Source organism: Pezoporus flaviventris, unplaced genomic scaffold, assembly GCF_033815535.1.
Source record: "Pezoporus flaviventris isolate CSIRO_AGI_PZ_B2104156 unplaced genomic scaffold, CSIRO_AGI_Pfla_v1 ptg000002l, whole genome shotgun sequence".
Classification (NCBI taxonomy): Eukaryota; Metazoa; Chordata; class Aves; order Psittaciformes; family Psittacidae; genus Pezoporus; species Pezoporus flaviventris.
The window spans coordinates 55612763-55631561 of NW_026892550.1; the positions used below are offsets into that span (position 1 = coordinate 55612763).

At 41.1% G+C, this 18799-nt stretch overlaps 1 protein-coding gene across 21 annotated transcripts in view; it reads right to left on the reverse strand.

The window, feature by feature from the left end:
• ADGRL3 (adhesion G protein-coupled receptor L3) overlaps positions 1 to 18799 on the reverse strand; it is a 522648-nt gene that overhangs the window by 228683 nt on the left and 275166 nt on the right. For all 21 annotated transcript variants that reach the window (XR_009747735.1, XR_009747736.1, XM_061479312.1 and 18 more), the window contains one exon: positions 2664 to 2773. Coding sequence is in view for 19 of the 21 variants with exons in the window: in XM_061479312.1 (XP_061335296.1) it covers positions 2664 to 2773 (110 nt within the window). In the remaining 2 variants the exon portion in view is untranslated. The remainder of the gene's footprint in view (positions 1 to 2663; positions 2774 to 18799) is intronic.

Genomic DNA, 18799 nt, shown 5'->3' on the forward strand with positions numbered 1-18799 from the left:
AATAATTTGAAACCGTAAGGAGTAACCCATCCGACCAGATGAAGCAAGCTGGAATTGCACACAAGTACAAGTGCCTGCTGAAATATTAATTCCTTTGTTATGCAACTGCTGTGTTTCTTCAGGAGATGGCCATATGGCAGACACCACCATTCACTAAGGGCTCAGTGCACACAGCCATTGAGGAAATGCCAGCAGCTAAGGAAGGTTTCCCCCAGCAGTGAGAAGTGCTAGGGAGCCATTAGAGCCCACTCCCCTCCCCCAGCAAAGCACCACGTAAGGCAGCTTTGTGTGGGCAGCAACGCTAAGAAAGCTGAACCTGGAAGGACTTACACTGAAGGCATCAAGGGGGAAAGAGATTTCATACACCAGGCATAGCTTTGGTCCGACCATACCCTTGCTGACCTCCTTTTCCAAAGCTGACATGTTCCCCATTGCTTGGATGGCTTTTGTTTGTGAGGCACTCCTGGGGAACACCTGCAAAGCTGAGCTGACCATTTTCAGTGGGAAGAAAAGGAGGTGGTAACAAAGCCAGGCAGAGACTGAGGTAGGAGAAGAATATAAAGGAGCCCTAGGTTTCATGCTCCACGTTTGCAGATAAAGGGGCACAGTTTGCCTGAACACAACCAACCTTCCTGGTGCTACACTGAATAATAATACGCTTGTGCTTAACAAATTGTTGACCCTAAATTTCATAGCCAATGCAGATCAACAATCCCTGGAGATGCGATCCTACTTTACAAGGTGCTCACCCCTTGGTCCACTCCCCTCTTCCATCCTTCCACCCCCACCTCAATTCTATTCACAGAGGCACTACATTTAATTCATCAACAAATAGAAAAAACGGACATCAAAGCTACTAACTTAATAGCAAAAGCAATGTGGCTTCTTGTTGTTTTCCCCTCCACATTCAGATCATTAAAACATACAGAATCCCTACTGTTCATTTGGTACTGAGCAGCCTCTCACAAGAGTTATTTTACATCTTGTACGCTGGACCGATTAACGCCTCAGGGCATAATATTCACATATTACCTTTCTCACAAGGCACCACTATTTCTCTTTATTTTATATGCAACAAAAGCTATGGAGGGGTACTAGGTAATGATTATTGCTTTACCAGCCCAGTCTCAGGAGGGAACAGAATATCTCATGCACATTAAAAAACACAAGGAAATACAACCTGCTGTGATGAGCAGAAACCGATCTCCCCTCACATTCCCCACAAGCAGTCTTGCTTGTAAAATGAAAGACCTAATTTAGAGTGGAATACCTCCACATGGGTAACTGGGCATGAGCTCAGTAGGGTAGACCCTGAGCCCCTGATATCACTTTTTCCATAGTCATGATGTCACTGATGTCACTCTTTCATAGCAGGCACCCCATAAAAAATATTCTATCACTGCATTTAGAACGATCACATTTTTTGTTTAGAAAATTCAAATATGGACACACCGAGCACCCCACCAGCAGAGAGAAAGAGTCCCTCAGTAGAGAAGGTCCTCCTTTTTCAGACAGGTAGTCTTAGCTGCACCCATCACCATGCAGTTCCACAAACGCAAAGCCCCACACAGACTTTCCACATTGCAGCAGCAGGCAGGCAGCCACCTTCTGCATGAGAGATGGGGACCACCCAAGGGGTTCTCAGTTCTCACTTCCCCTCCAGACAGCATGCTTGTCATTTCTCAGCCACATCTGCTCTCCTGCAGCTCATGCTTGAGGCAATGAAGAAGATGGTCCTAGCCCTTGAGCCAAACCTTGCGTTTCAGCAAATTGAAGTCTCCTGCTGCTCTCTCAATACAACTCTGTGGTACAAACATGTCCGTTCCTATACCTGCTTTATTATTTTAGAGGTGTGCTATGAGCTTTGGCCTACCTACACATACTGTTATTCACTGCTCAGCACTTCACAGCTGCTAAATAAAATGTGCACTCCTAGTATTACTGTTGTTATTTCTTTTTTGAGGTATGCCATTTTTGACAGTAGGACCATAACTACATCTAACAAATTCAGTTCCTATAGAAAGCAAATTCTGAGGTACGCTTGACTTTTTGTAGCTCTGACATTTCCTGTTTAGTGTATATTGCTGTAATCCCACATGACTGTCTGTCTACCCTCAAAACTTCAGGCTAAATGACTTGCCTGTGATTTGCCTTCATAACTTTGGTAGCTTATAAATTAGTATTTTCTATCAGCAAACATCAGATTTCCCAAAACACTAGCTTTCTACCTCCTCAGAGGTACAATACAGTATTTAAGGCACTTATTAAATGTCACCAATTTCATGGATATCGGTCAGTCAAAGCATGTCAAAGCTATATGATTACAAACATAAAACTCTGTAAAGAGAATCTATAAGCCAGCAATAGCGCTTCATTGTTCTGGTCGGCTTTCACTAACAGGGCTTACCAAGTATTTTCCAAAAGGCAGTATGTCACTGTTAAACTGTATAACAAGGAAAGCATGGAACACTATGAGCATATTTCTAACCTAAGCACAAACCTTGCATAGAGAACAATTTTTCAGTTTCATACGACACAAGTGGATTGTCAACGAGCGTTTACTTGCCCTTGGGCAACAAGAGACAAGCTCAAGGCTGGCCCAGTCTCCACAATAACTCAGATCTCTATTAAAGAAACAAATGCAAATGTATCAAGATACATACTGTAAGGGACACATTCATACTGCACTTCCAGGTACTTGTATGTCCCAGGGCAAGGGTCTGGAAACACATCAGGGCCAGCGACAACTGCACATTGGGTCCGATTACTGCATCTGAAAAGCAAGACAAAAAGAGAGTCAGAAAACAGTCCAGACAGAAGGACAGGTCAAGAGGTTGAGCAGCCCCTCCAGCATCAACAGGACTGAAGATGCAGAAGCCAGGACTTTAGCATCAGCTGGGGAAGCTCGGCAAAAGCGGTAGCAAATACTAATGTGTTCATCAGCTTCTTGCCAAAAGAGAAGAGACATAGTGGCACAACCCCTTCCCCTCCAAGCCGTCCTTATATACCAGGAGATTATTTCCAAACTGAAAGGAATGTTTAAAAAAAAAAAAAAAAGAAGAAAAAACCCCAAACAACCAACAACAAAAAATAAACAAACAAAAAACCCAAACAAAAACGTTATTATAGGTATGTGGTTCTCAAAAGTTTTGAAACACTAACTCCATACAAGTGACCTCAACTAACCTTAAATAACAGCATCCCACCAAACAAAATGCAAAGACTAAATCAATGACATTTATGGCAAAAAAAAATATTGTATATTTTATAGCAAGTATAATAAATGCATGCTATAAAATATTTCTAAAGGTGTTCCCACAAAAAAGTCATCTTGAATAATCTTGTTTAATGAAAAGCAAAGATTAGAAACAGCTACACTTAAGTGGGGAAAAAAAATACAGTCAAAACCAAATAAGCTGTCTAAACCACAAAATAGTAGTTTTACATACACAGCCAACACACATTAGTTATAAATGTCTAAGTCTTATTCCATCATTCTGCCCAGCAAAGATGCATCTCCTGAGATGATGTATTTTTTCCAGTAGGCAACATTATTTTCTCTGGAGGTCTTGCCATGCAACACACAGAGAAGGAAGTTATTCTGCCCACTCAATGAGTATCTTTCAGTTTAATAGCACACACACTGAGGTTGGACCCTCCAAGGTGCTTTCCCCCTGTGGCACATGTGACTCATATCCATGGGTGATTGATCTGCTTGTACACAGAAAACCACATTTGCCTTGCTTTCATGTTACAAGCACCTCTCTATAAAATGTTTGTGTATTTTGGGAATGCAAAAGCGCTTAGTAAAGTGAAGTTCTATGGGGAGAAATTCTCTGCTTGTTTGTTGGGAGCTGGGATGGGCTGGGAGAGTGGACAGGGGGAAGGAGACAAAAAGTCTTTGAATCGTATGCTTTTGCATGCCAGGAAAGGCTAAACCATTAAGGGCTAGACAACTGCATTAACTTTCTCTAAGGTACTTCCTCCTGTAACCCTGACCCTCCTCTTCTTCTGGAAAAAAATTGTGACAGCCAGTGCAGAACTCACTTAGGTTTGCAGTGGAAATGCTTTATGTTTACCTGAGGCTACAGTCTGTCAGCCTTAATGCAGATTTTATTTGAGCTCATAAATTAAAATTGATTCATTACTGAATGCCTTAAGCTTCATAATTTCTTTAATTTTATGGGAAGATTAATAAGAGCTGATAACACTTACTTATTGGGCTGCTTTGCTGGATAACAGATAATCCAGAGGGCTGCGACATTCTCATATTTTCTAGTCAAAAATGACAGTTATCACAAGTGACTAGTTTTATAATATACACAGAAAAACAATTTCATTAACAGAAATGATAACTTTTGTCCTCACCCTTGCTACTTACAGACAGGTGGCTTGGCTGGGATATCACAGGTAGCTTAGACTTTGCAAGTGGGCAGTCTTCCAGGAGAGGCTTTGAACATCATCCAAAACTTTACTTTCAACAAAAATCCTTTACTGGGCTCAATGGGCCTTTCCAAAAGCAACTGCACTGGCCTACTCAATTGTACGGACAGCCCTGGCTGGCTTGTAAGGGATAGCTCTGGCCACATTACATAGAATAAGAGCAGTGAATCAAAGAGTCATTTAAAAATTACGAGTCTGGATCCAAAATTATGAGGAACTGGGAGGGAGGGGAGAAACAGACACATTTAGGGCTCATCTGCATGTGTTTTCAATCTCCTCTCTTTTTCACACTCATTTCATATGGGCAGCAAAACTGTTTCTGGCACTTGGCATTTTGAGCTTCCTTTTACCACACCAGGGTGAAACATGCAGGTTCCAGCACACTTAAGGGAATTTCAACTAAAAATCTTAGGAAAAAAAACCCTACACCTGTTCAACTAATTGTTACTGTCAGACATTAAGCTACAAAAATTTTAAGGGGGGAAAGTGATTAAAAAACCCCACTCATTAAAACTGTTTGCTGTGCTTTTGCTCATACTTCTTTTCCCCACTTTCACAACAGCTTCCCGATCCCTTCCGTTTTGTCATATTAATTTCTAGACAGATTAAAGGCCCAGGTGACATGAAGTCACTCAGAAGAAGTGACATAGACAAGGAGATATGTAAAAGAAGATTCATTTGCAGCCTTGAAAAGGGAAGGAAAAAAAGAAACATGTAATTATACCTTATTCCATTCCAGAAAACCAACCCACAAGCTCTGCTTTGCAAATAATGTGCTTAAGCATTAAAGCTTGGGATTTCTTGGTGCCTGGGTCTTAGTAATACTTGTGCCAAACCTTTTTTTTTTTTTTTTTTTTTTTTGGGGGGGGTGTGTTAGTTTTTTGTGTTTTTTTGTGGGAACAGGGTTGTTTTGTTTGATTGCGTCTGTTTTTCTTTTTCTCTTGTTTGTTGAAGGAAGACCTTTACTAACTACTGGAGTTATAATCTGCAGTGAGAAACAGCACTACACTGACTCAAGTATAAATCTGTCTCTTCTATAGGAAAGTTGCAGAAGCACTACTAAGGTCCCTTAACTTTACACTAGAAACACAGCCCTGCATCTTACTAGATTCCCCTCCAACAGGGCAGGAAATGTTTGCATCACTGGCTCTAGCATAACTGTACTCCAAAAAAACTACACTCACCATTTTTACATCCATCTATACCTGTTATTGCCTTTTGACAAGTGTTTCTTATTTCAGGCACTGACTCATCAGCTCCTTCAAACAAAACTGCTTCTCTTTTCCCTGTTTTGCTCTCATGCTGCAACCTTCCAAAGTGACCAGTGGCCTTTCAGGGTACTTTCTCATTCGCCATATGCTCCGACACCAAGAAAACAGGAGAACTGTGGGAGGAATCTGTGAACCTGGGGGACCTGCTAGATAATTTTATGCCTATTAAAGAAGTATCTTCCATTTTATTGAGTTTGCACAACATTTTAAGTGCATTCCAGAGACAGAGGAATTAAAGGAGCCTCTCAAGTAGTTTTAGTTCCCCTTATTTATCATGAAATCTGATGAGGAATTTATAGAAATCCTGTTGTTTGGGCTTGATTTTATTTATTTATTTATTTTTAACTTTGAAGTTCTTATTTGTATCTGCAATAATTCCTCTCTCTCTATTGCTTCCTAAAGTGCAAGGTGGCACATGAAGATAGAACCTGCTTCTCAGAGACCCTGCACACCTCAAGCTACCTCCCTAATTGCTCCTGGGATTTGTGGACACTTTGCCTGGACCAGGAGTGTCCACACAACTCATCAGAAATAATCTGTTATGCTGCCACAGCATTCAGTCTGATAAAGCAAAAAGACTGCTGCATTTCCCATTTCCTAAGGTATGGAAAATGCAACTTGACAGTACCCAGGTTCCTCTGTAAACGCTTGCACTGTTGCAAAGTGTGCTCAGTTAAAAAGCCAGTATCTCACATTCATTTTGCCAAGGTATAGATGCCTAACAAGGCTAAGAAAGAGATCAGAAACCAAAACATAACCCAAGATCTGCGTTATCACCACAACCTGAGACAGTGACAGCAACATGCATTCCTGTATGTTCAGGAAAAGAGAACACCCCAAACCCTGCTAAAAAGCAGTCTGAGGTACTTAACAGAGTTTAAGAACACAACATCTCATAAATATAAGTTCACATTAGTCATGTATGTGTTTTGGAGAGGAAAAAAAAACTACCTCCTGGCAAAAGCATAAATTGTCCCAGTCACAAGGAAAAGAAAAAAAAAAGGGGGGGGGGGGGAAGGAGGGTGAAGAAACAAACAAAAAAGGGGTTCTTTATGCTTTCTTTGCAGCTACATTTATTCCCACTTATTAAGGTACCTGTTTTTTCATTAAGATTTAGAAAAATATTTATCCTAGAAGAGAGGTGTCAATCCAGTGTAGCACAGGCACTGTAACAGCAAACATGGATTGTTTCAGCAGAACTTCTCCCAGTTCCAGTGGAAAATGACTTTTAGGAGTTTTAACGCAAAACACTAGTAATAATTCATGTGGCATTTGTTTTGCATTTATACCAGTGGAGCTGAAGGAAGCATTTGAGTTCTGAATGAGCTGCAGGGCTCCATTCTGCTTGTAAATCTCAGTTCAGACTTGAAAAAAAAAAAAACAAAAAACACCCAACAAAACAAAAAGAAACCCAAATCAACCACAAAAAAAATACAAGAAACAACAAAACAACAACCCGAAACTTCATTTCCCTTCAGCAAACTTCCGTTCCTTCAAACAAGCAACATTTTTATGATTTTTAAGTGACAAGGTCATCCTGTGATAGTGAATGAGAAAAACTTGAAGACATAAACAACTGCTTATTCCTGCTCTGATATCTTTGAGTTTTTTGAGTGCTGACATTGTTGATATATTTAACAAAAGGGAAATAAAGGCAAAGTAATAATTTGGCAGGTGATGTTTATTTTAAGTCTTTCCAGGAACTTTGATAGCACAGACATATCAACAGCATCAGGCTAGACATGTCTGGGGCAATATGTTTGCCAGGACAAAAATGCAAAGGCATCACACAATAAGAGATCAATTCCAAATAAAAGCCTTTCACAGCATTAATAATCACAGATACAATACCAGCAATCACCATCCAGCTCCCCCTCCAGGTGGGACAATTTCCCCAGAGAAGAAAAATGGGTGCCAAAATCATGGGGGTAGGTGTTCTTTGTGCTATGGACACCAGAAAAGCAACCAGAAATCCATGCACAAGAAGCCTACAGTCTCAAACATCCATTTCAGCCCCAATGCACCCTCTTTCTCCTGGTCCTTATCCTGTAGAGACAAGCCCTTCTGAGGTGGAGCGGTACTTTCTGTGACACCATGGATGGAAACTCCTTCAAAAAGGATGTACTGGAAACCACTATAAACGGGAATGCCACCTGCTCCCTTTGAATAGGCAATCAGACCATGAGCTTGGACTTGTGCAGAAAGCACTGAGCTGCCATATCCATCCCTCACTGCTGATAAAAAGCCCTGCTCGTAGCTGATGCTACCCTCCACCTACAGCAGCTTATAACAAGGGGTTCTTAATTAATAACTCTTAATGCCAACTAAACCAGCTCACCCGTATTTATGAGCATCAGCGGCCAAAACCCAAAGATACTCCTTCCCTCTCCCCTCAACTGAAATACCTACTTTACATAGACTATTTTTCTTTTATGCAAAGAAAAGGCAGCTATCATGTGCCTAGGCATGTTAACCTAGCCAAGACATCAATATCTAAGCCTCTTTCTCAAGGTCTATTATACTTTCCTAATGATTTTACAGTAAGAGACAGACTTAATTCATTATCCTTCATGGCAACGCTGCAAGACATCCTTTTCCTTCTCTGGAACACAAAAATCTCTTCTCTGAATGACTGCTTTAAGAAAGAAGCTGTCACAGCAAATAAGTCAGCCAGGAGTATGTTCTCCCCTGTCAATATGTGATATTTCCAAATCAACCCTTTAGGAAGGGCCAAGAAGAAAAAAAAAAATAAAATTAATGCCCTGGAGAAAGTAAACAGGAAGCAAAGAGAAACTTCATTCATGAGCATAGTTAATGTGATGGGTTGCAAATAAGGGGAGCAAGAAGGAAAAAAAAAATAAAAAAAAACAAGCAGAGAAGAGAAGCAGTGAAGGGTGGAGAGAACAAAACTGCAAGCCATGAGAAAAGCCTTAGGTTCACCACATTTGCTTTCAATAATGTACTGAACAGAAGCAAATCTAAATCCTCTACCTGTTTAGCTTCCAGAAACAAAGATTTCCTCAACAGAATCTTTTTCTGCCTCTGCAAAACCTTAAAAGCAAAGGATCTAATGACAGGAAGAGGAAAATCCAGTTTCTCTAACATTCTCTTCATTATGAATGGGCCTTTTTATTGATCTTTCAGAGCATGGAGAAGCTGGCTTTCCAACCTCTGCCACAATATAATTATCTGTAGTGTTTAATGCTAGCACAGACAAGTCCCACTACACACTGCATTTTGTTGTTTTATTGACAGGTTTTAATTATTTATCCAGGTGCTAGAGCTGTCAGATAGGCTGCTTCTTGTGTGATCAAACTAATACAAGGAGAGGCAGAGCATTCTAATTGCAGTTTCAACAAGTACCTTTACAGAGATATGCCAATGAGATACATATAAACTGCTATGGTTATTCTAATACCATAGGATGCTTGATGGGAAAAAAGTCCTCTTTCTATAGTCTCAACCCAACTCACTCCTCCAATTATTACTTTATATTGAGCAAAGCAAAACTGAAGAAAAACAAACCACCAAAACCACACTAAAACCCCAGCCAGCAAAACAGCAGGAAAATCCTGCAGAGCCAAACCAAATCTGCGCTGTAAAGGTCACAGAGGGGACTACCTTGATATATTATGGAAAGCCTGGGAGCAAGATGGAAAACAGGCCCTGGAAATAATTTAAATACTAGTTTTACATATGAAAGAAGAAAAAAAGAAAAAGTAATTACATTGTTTCAACACATTGATAAGGCCCTTAAAATTTAACAACAAGAATTTAACAGCCAATTAGCAAGATTTAAGATTAGTGGGCCCCAGATGTGTAGGGTGTCTGAGAAGCAGGTTCTGTCTTCACATGCCCACCTTGCACTTCAGGGAGCACTACAGAGAAAGGCATTACTGCAGACAGAAATAAGGAATTCAAAGTTAAAAAAAACACAAAAAACAAAACCCAAACATATTTAACGACAACTTGGGGCACCGCTGCATGTGGTGCATCTCCTTCACTGTCAGGGACTCCCGTTGCTCAGGAATCTGAGGTCTCGGGCAGAATCTGCCAGCTGGGCTGGTCATCATCCTCCAAAGGAGTGTGTCCCCCTAAGCAGTGAAAGCTCTTTTCTCTGTGCTTTGCTATGTACTGTGTCTTACATTTTATAATTTCCTTGGATTTCTTTCTGCCCTATCTATTTGTGATTAACACAATGAGGAGGGGAGATTAAATCCCCAAAGGCAATGAATGTGTACCCCAACAGGAGAACCTGTCAAAGTGCCTTGGGCTAATGTGCCTGGCTACATCATCCTTGCGGCAGCAGGGAACCCAAACGCAAGCTTGGTGAAAGAAACACTCACTGTTAGCACAAGAACAGTACAATGATGGTCTGTCCAAGCATTTGGATATATTTGGACAAAAGGTTTGAGTCAGCATGGAAAGCAAATTTGTAGTGAGCGTATCTAAGCAGTCACAGCGTCGCTCCTGCTGCAAGACAAAAGCAAGGCCAGTTTTGCATTGTAGGCTAACGTCTTTTACTGGATGCTGGTCTGTAGGGCTGAAAACCAAACCAGGCAAGCCTTAAGGCTGTAAAGCTCATCTTTTAAAGATCTACAGAACTACCCTTTTACAGGTACTCTACTTCTTCCAACTCTATAAACTTCTGTAGCACCCTAATAAAAATCCACTTTAAAAAACACTGACAGGATATCTGGAGAGGAGAGTAAACACCTAAAGCAAACCAACCAATAAAAGACTCGTCGGTTTAGCCAGAGTTAGCACTAGTTAAAATAACAGTGAACAGAAAACAATCTGGCTTTTAATTTGGGTTAGAAGGTCAAATTAAAGCCTAGAGGAGGTCTGGGCTGAATTTCAGCTGGCGCTCCATATTACTTTGTCTTCATTGACATTTTAACAAGTCAAGGCAAGTTAGAGCCCATTTTTCCTTCTTTAGTGCAGCTACCCTGAGCTGGGATAGCCACAGCAAGTGGCAAAACATTATTTTCCCTACAGTACCTCTGATGAATGTTCAAGACCCTTGGTTTACCATCACTTACCCATCCACCAACTCCACAATACCTGGAGCCCATGCTGTGGCAGACACCAAGGCTCTGTAGCCCTGTAGCACTGTGAGGTACAAATATGCTTCTCATCACTGGCTGAGCAAAAACCAAATCTGAACGTGAACATTTAGAAACATTTAAAATGTGTTAACAAAAAAAGAATAAAAAAAGATCTTATGTCCTGTTGTTAAAGGAAAATCAGTATTATTTCCACTCCATCCCCCTGCCACATTTTCTTAAAGTAGAAAGAATTATGTTGCCCATAAGACCCACAGTGCTGCCATTTACTGTCACCACTCAATACCCACGTCCCAGCCACTGACTGATTCCTCAAAAAGGAAAAACTGACATCAGAGAATATTGTCTTTAAAAGGGTAATCTGTATTCATGGGCTGTAGGTTTAATATATTAGCTTTTCACCTCTGTGACTAAGGTTAAAGAAAAGTTTTGGGCCAAAATAATTTGTACTGCACTCCATCTCAAATTTGACATAATAATTGAATGACTCAATGAAACAAAAGTGAATATATCCAAACACCATGGGAGGTTAAAGCTGGGGAACTTCCTGATGAACTCAGGAGTGAACCAAAGGCATCCACGCAGCACTACTAAAACCCAGAGCAACCTCTCTCTTCATCACTCTTGCCAATGGCATGATACTGAGGTGATTTTTAGTAGAGGTCCATAGAGTTTAATTAAGGAAGCAATTACCCCTCAGCCTCCTAGTGTTGGTGTGCAGGGGTAGCTTCCCAATTAAGTGAGACATAGGATCAACATGTGACAAGTTATGCCTTTAGCATCATGGCTAAAGCAGTTCAGACAAAAGGATAATATTAGAGAGGAAAACAAACAGCATGCCAGAGTAGCATGTTATTAATACAGCATCTGATAATGATGTCTGACTTTGCATAGCACCTTGTGAAAAGGAGTCCTGGTCCCTGTCTGTGTCTCAGGCATTAAAACAGTACATAAAATAATCAGAAACAAACCAAACTTTCCCCAAAAAAGTAATCCTGAAATGAACTAAATATGGGTTTGATATTCAGAAGGTATTTTATTTATTTTATTCCAACATAGCCAACTCTGCCTCTTTGATCTTCATCCCAAAGTTTGAATAAAGGCAGCCTGCACTTTGATTCTAAGCTCAAGAGAAAGCAGTGTCACAAACCCTTCATGCATGCACCAGCCCAGCACTGCCCAGCCAAAGCTTATTTGGAAGTAAATGGTAATGAAAAAAAAACATAAAACAAACAAAACAAATTCAAAAAACACCCCTAGTTTAGACATATTATGTGACATTTCCATTATTAATTTCCTCAAAATGTCTAACCCTAGCACTGAACTTTCTTGGCTGCATACAGCAACACGGGAGGGGTTGGAGAGATGCATTTTTGAGAACATCTGTCCAGCAGCTCCAGTAAGGCCTGCTCACACTCTGCTCAACACTTAGCTGACTTCTCACCACCCCATTCCCTCCTCACTTCTGGTGCAGTTTTCAACATATCTATGTATATATCAATCTCAGTTTTCAGCTATATATGTCCACTAGCTCTTTTCCTGCCTCACCCTTATTTGATCACCATACTGAAAGGGACATTACTTGTTCATTACATACCTTATCTGCCTTTAAAATATACGGTTAAAATATATACAGTTTTGGCCAAAATTACTATCCTGAGAAAAAGTCTGATAGGAAAGCAGCCTTTGAACATCTGTGGGACAACAACTGACAGAAACAGAGCAACAAGGCTTCCGCAAATCCTAGCTATCTTTGTGAAGATGTAGAAAATACTTTTGTTAGTGGAGGATTGCCTATTTCATACTACAGAGCCTGCCTAATGCTGTACTCACAGAATCAAGTTTGTTGCATACAAGAAAGCTTCCTATGATGATGCTAAGCTCAAAGGCCAAGTTTTTCAGAAAGGCTCTGCCTCCTACCACAGCTGAATTTTTCTGAAGAGCTCGGTTCTTCTTGGAGGAACTACAGAAAGGGCCAGCTGTTTCAGCATGGCTTGCTATTCCTCTGTTCTTATGGACAGCAGTGAAGCTGCTGGCTGTTAAGCATTTTCAGGCAGCAGGCTGTATTACAGTGCCTAACCACTTTGGTAATCCAACCCAGATAGATCTGCAGGAAAAAAAAAAAAAACAACCCCAAAAAACCATGCCTGCATAGGAGCCTTAGGCAGGGGAAAAACTGGGAAATCCACATTCCAGAGCATGGAGCATGTCTCCGGCAAATCAGCTTTAAAATATGTGACTTATGCTGCTCAGACATACCAGCTGAAGTCCAGGGAGATGGATGAAAGGGTAAAGATGCAGGATAAATTCATCAGATGTCTCCATAAATCATTTCTATAGTTCACATTTGTTCTCTGTCTTTCATTACTTACATTTCTAAAGCCACTGGGTGCCCTGGTGCAGTGGATCTAATAAAAAGGAAGATAAATTTTAACATCCATTTTTGAAACATCTTAAAATGATCTAGCTTTCTTCTGAATGTTAATGGCAAGCATTAAAAGAAACACACTGTCTCAAAACAATTCACTGGGCTGGAAGCAAAAGCAGAGTTCCACTGTAGCCTGGAAATTCACAGTCCTGGTCCCCCCCACACCCAGCTGGTATAAAAGATCTTATTTCTGGCCCTAATGTTTTGGCAGCCCTAACTTTGTCACCAAATCCAGCCATCGCTTTGTGCAGACCCTCTGACTCAGGAGCAAAATTCCATACTTGAGAAGAGGAGGAAATATTTTTGGAGATTGACAGTTTGGAAAAGAATCTGAGCTGTGTGACAGCTGTTTGGAGACGTGGGATGCCAGAGGGGTCCCAGTAGAGCATACAGTATTACACGCATGCACACGCACAGAAAATCATTAAAGTTTCTGTCTCTAAAGTTTCACATTTAATGAAAGAAAGAGAGGGAACTATCTGGAGAATTCTTGGGTTATATTAACAGCTAATGATACTCCCTTTGCCAAGAGCGCAGCCCTGGGAAACTCACCGACAGCCATGGGGGAAACCGCGAAAAAGTCAGTGGGTCCAGGCAGCATGGCGAGAGAAGTGGGGAGGAACGTCCTTCCCTTTCTCCCTGCCATGTCCCTAGGGGGGCTGGGAATCAAGCAGGGAGCCTGCTGTTGCACGGCTGGAGTGAACATGACAGAAGCAAGGACCTTTACAGCAGAGTTTAATCCATCGCAGGTTAAACAAAACAAATGACTGCACAAGTGAGCAATTAAAGAGCATTCTATGGCCAGCACTCAGAGACCCTCACCATTGATTAATTAGGTTCAAAGGGCCAAGACTAACCTCAGAGTCCCCTGAGAAAGAGACCACTTAGCCCCATTAAAAGAAAATAAAAAAAAAAAAAAAAAGAAAAGAAAACCAGCATTCTTATTTAACACTTGAGCATTAAACAGCTGCTAAAGCAGTGAAACAATTACTTGGGAGTGACCTACATTCAACTGTATTGCTTTATTACATTCAGGAGAAACTTAATTAAGCCTCTGTTACTTAATAAAGCAAACAAAGTCCTCCATTTTATGACAAGGAGCTGCACTGCTACAACCACGTGAAGCTTTTGCATTGGGCAACGCGGTTTTCCAAGAGAACCTGGAACTATCACATTTCTCCTCTATTGCATTTGAGGGATAAGAAGATACAGGATACTTTTATGCATTAATGCTCCTCGAGGCAGGCTAGCTTGCTCTTGCTAACACCAGTGGAGAGGACTATACCTGATCTGTGATGAAACACTACTGTACCTGTGCAATATGGTCTACTCCCAACCATATCACAAGCTAGCTTATTAGTACTTCAGCTTTGCCAGGAGGAAGGCATCAACTATTCATTTTACTGCAAGAAGCAAAAAAGCAACCTGTTCCGGGGGAAAAAGCCAAAACAAACCAAAACACCACAAACATACTGCTGGCTGTATAGTTGTTCTTGCTTATGGGCCTGATCCACGCCCCTGAGAATTCAATGGGTGAAGAGTTATTTATAGTCCCCACTGACCATTAACAGGGTCTGAGCTGGGTAGTGGGAGTGTACAATTGAGGATACACCTGTTAAGAAAACATACAAAAAGTTTTGCTCATTCATTGCACCAAAGAGATTTCCAAAATGTTTCACCCAAAGTCTCCCTCGAATCCGAAGATTTTCAAAAATTGTTAATAAAAACAACCACCCCATACACGTGACTCTCACTCAGCTACACTAATTCATTGTGACTGTGCCAAACTTCTCTACAGGATTGTCAACCACACACTATATCCTCACCACCCTCCTCCCTAAAATGCTTGTCTTGCCCACCTCTTCTCCTGCCTTTATACAAACAGCTCCTCTGCTCTGACTTATCAAAAGATCCAGTTTTGGGAAGAAAATCTGTCCTCAGCCTTGTACAAGCAATGAAAGCAAACACTCACAGCTGGATGGAAACAAACATCGGCTGCCCAGAACCTCTGGACTTTAATTGAACTGGCTGTGAATGCTCAAACACTGGAAGCTCTGATGAGATCATGGGAAAATTTCTTTTCCATGAGGGAGAAAAATCCCAAAAGTGTCCCTTGCTGAGCAGAGGCAGTGGACAAGCAACTCTTCAGCACTGACATCACTGCCAGAGCATGACTTCTGAATGTACCCTGGCTCCTGCTGTATTTTCCCAGCTAAGCCAACTGGCTTTTGGTCCTACAGTACTCTGCGCTGGATGCAGAGGTCCTTGCATCAGCTCAACAACTCAGAGAAATTAACTGTTGATAACCCTGTGACATGTCCCAGGCTTAAAAGTCACAAGAAGATCTGATGTCCTGAACCCTACCAGTACTATTAGTAAGAAGCATATTGGTCTGATGATGCCTTGTTCCTTGCACCTACTTCATTCCTGCTCTCTGCAGTAGTTCAGCACCACAGATTTTGTTCAGGATCTGAAGAGATTAATTTAATTCTATGGGTGGCTGTATGCCCCTAGTTCACATCCTATGGCAAAATGCCCTTATGACGGTGAAGTCCAACCTCTTCTCTTTGCAATGGGCTCCACTTTTTCTGAGTAATTGGGGAAGCATTTTGGTAGTTGATAAAAATGGCATTCTAGTTTTCTAGTGTACATTGGACTGCTAGAATAAAATATTAGGCAGGCTCTGCTGTTATCTGGCTTGGTGAATAACTGATCAATTAATGTACAGGCAACAGCAGCAACAGAAAAAAAAAAAAAACAAAACAAAAAACCTCACATTCAGTTCCATGTAATTCCATTAAAATTGTGGTGACTTCAAAACCTGCAACACTCTGGTAACCCATTTTGCAGTCTGGCTATAATAGGGAGCAGTGGTGAAAGGTATTTCAGATGCTGGAGAGTAAGCAGCCAGGGGTGAGGACATCTCAGCTCAGCTTCAGAGTTAAAGAAACTCTTCACCTAGCCACTACTGCTAACACTGAAGGCAGGAAAAATAACACATGACTAAGAGCATTTTATTTTCTTTGTATGTAAACAAGCTTGTTAAGTCACATGTGGCATCCAAATTCTTCCTCCTTTTTCTCAGTGCACCTATGGAAAGTTGTATCTTCTTCAAACATCGAGATGATGCTTTTACTTTACGTCGTAAGTGCTTTAACACCATTCATCTCACCACAGCCTTTTTGACATGTGTGTATAAATAGCCAGTGCCTCTCAGTGTACTAAATTAGCTGGTATAGGCATATGGATGGTGCTGAGAAACAGCTTAGGGCAAACAGATTGACAGGCAAACCACCCTGAGATATTGACCGACTAGGACATTCCCTCTGCCCCAATCACCTCATCCTACCTGTCACTCCCTGCAACCATACAGCCTGGGAAAGAGACACTTGAGTTTTGCAGCTAACAGGCACCTATCTGCTAGTGCCAGAGCTTGGGCTTGATCCTGAAGCCTCTGCCTTTACAAATACTCTGACAACTCCTTCAAAAAGCCAGCGAGCCTCATCTCACTTATTCCAACATGACTGAGTAAATAAATAATGCTATTTATGCACTGCATATCGTTTGTCAACCCATTTGTCATATCCAATCTTTCATTGCTCATGCAGTAAAACTATGTAGGATTTTATTCCAACCTCCCTTGCAGGTGTGATGAATGCTTTATTTATACAGCAGCATTTCATCTCACAGAACTGTTACTATGCATATACAGGCCTTTAAGTCCCTGTGTGGTGTAAGAAGAAAGTGTAAAGAGAAATGAAAACTAGAGGCAGCACTGTAATTAAAGCCAAGGTGAGAATCACGGATGGCTCAGCTAAAACTGGGAAATACCTACCACTTCAGAAGAGGCATTCACTCCCCATCATTAGGCAAGATAAAAAAAAAAAAGATCCATTCTCAAATACCTTCGTAAAGGGTTGATGCCTGCTCTGTTTATCAGAGCACCCATGACATCAGTACTCTATCTAGTGAGCACATTATTTCCAGGCAAATCACCTCCCATTGACTTCCACTGATCAAAATTTTGGTCAAGGACTGAAACGCCTGGGAGCAGATGTTGCTACCAATAACTACAGCTGAGCAAGCCATGAATAAATTCCCTTGGCCAGTGTCTTCTAGTGGCCAGAACAGAAGACAGGGAGCAGCAAAGAGGCCTCTACTGTGATTTCTGCTGTGAGGCAAAGTGACCTTGAGAGGGGAATCTCTGCTCTTTTGAGATGACCTCTCTGAAAAGTCTTTTGAGAACCACAGATTTAAAAAAAAAATAATTACTTTTGCTACTATTCACTGATGTATGAAATCTGCTACCCAAATTTGCTGAGACCTACAGGATTTCCTCTGGAAGTAAAGCACCATTACAACGGAAGGCATCAGAATCTGCCTCTGGTTGCTACTTCGCTTCACAGCCACCACAGTAATGCTTGAGTTTTACTCACCCATCCCACCCCACAGAGCACACCAAATGCTTCCCTGGTTTACAGGAGCTTCACAACCATTTGACTCAAGACAGTTTGCAATAAAAAAAGCCCCAAACCAATCCTGCTGTTTCCTGGAAGAAACTGCCTTAACAGTTTTTGCCATGAGGGCAAAATCTCATCAACTGCTGAATGATCTTCCTAGCAACTTCGAGTTTCTTCAGGTAAGTCTGCAAGAGCTAGCATCAAGTCTCATATTTTTGAGAATGCAGGGTAAGGAAAAGGTAAGAGAAACAAGAGAAACAGCTGTAGACCAATTTTGTATACCTTGATATCAAACCTTGCCTTCCTCCACTTCTTAAATTTAAAGGACCGGGAGGGGGGGGGTGGGGGGGTGGGGGCAAGTTGGGGGTTGGAGTTGGATGCATAAAGAACTTTGTAAACAGACATCAGACTCATGTTTATTGCCTAAGCAATAAAAGATTAGAATTGACAAATGGAGAGGTTTTTGGAGACACAGATGCTACAATCATTTTAATATAATTTGGATTTCCAAATCAGTAATTACTCTATCACATATTTATAATTTTGTAGATGCTACTAGAAATGCTGATGTCTTTTTCTATGCATAGCAATGAGCAACAACAAGGGCTGTTAATATAAAGCCTGTAATGTTTGTATTCATATGTAAATAGGCTATGTAAACGTTTTAGACATTTCTCACTAAAACACTGAGTTCTAATCTAAGTGGCTCCATTCCTAAACTAGAAAATCGCACTCTGCATAGAAACTGTTTACTAGTCTGTCAGCAAAGCCGCCAAAGCAGTGAGCTGAATTTATAGGGGGATTTGCATCTCTCCGTTAGGCACAATACTAGAGTAATTGGAAACCTATAAATGGCCAGATATGCAGGTTGATATTTTGAAAATTCCTTGCTTACACATGGAGGCACACACACATTCAGCACACACGCACCTGCTGTGTATACATACGCACAAGCACAGGTACCTTTTGGGGAGACTGAGAAATGCAGTACTGTGATTTAATTAAACTGATGCAAACCCCTGTTTAAGCATGGCAGAATCAGTTTAGCTTCTACCTGCTCCTAACTGACTTATGATAAAACTGAATAAGGCACATTAAGACACCAACACGTTTCCAAGCAGGAGTAAGTTA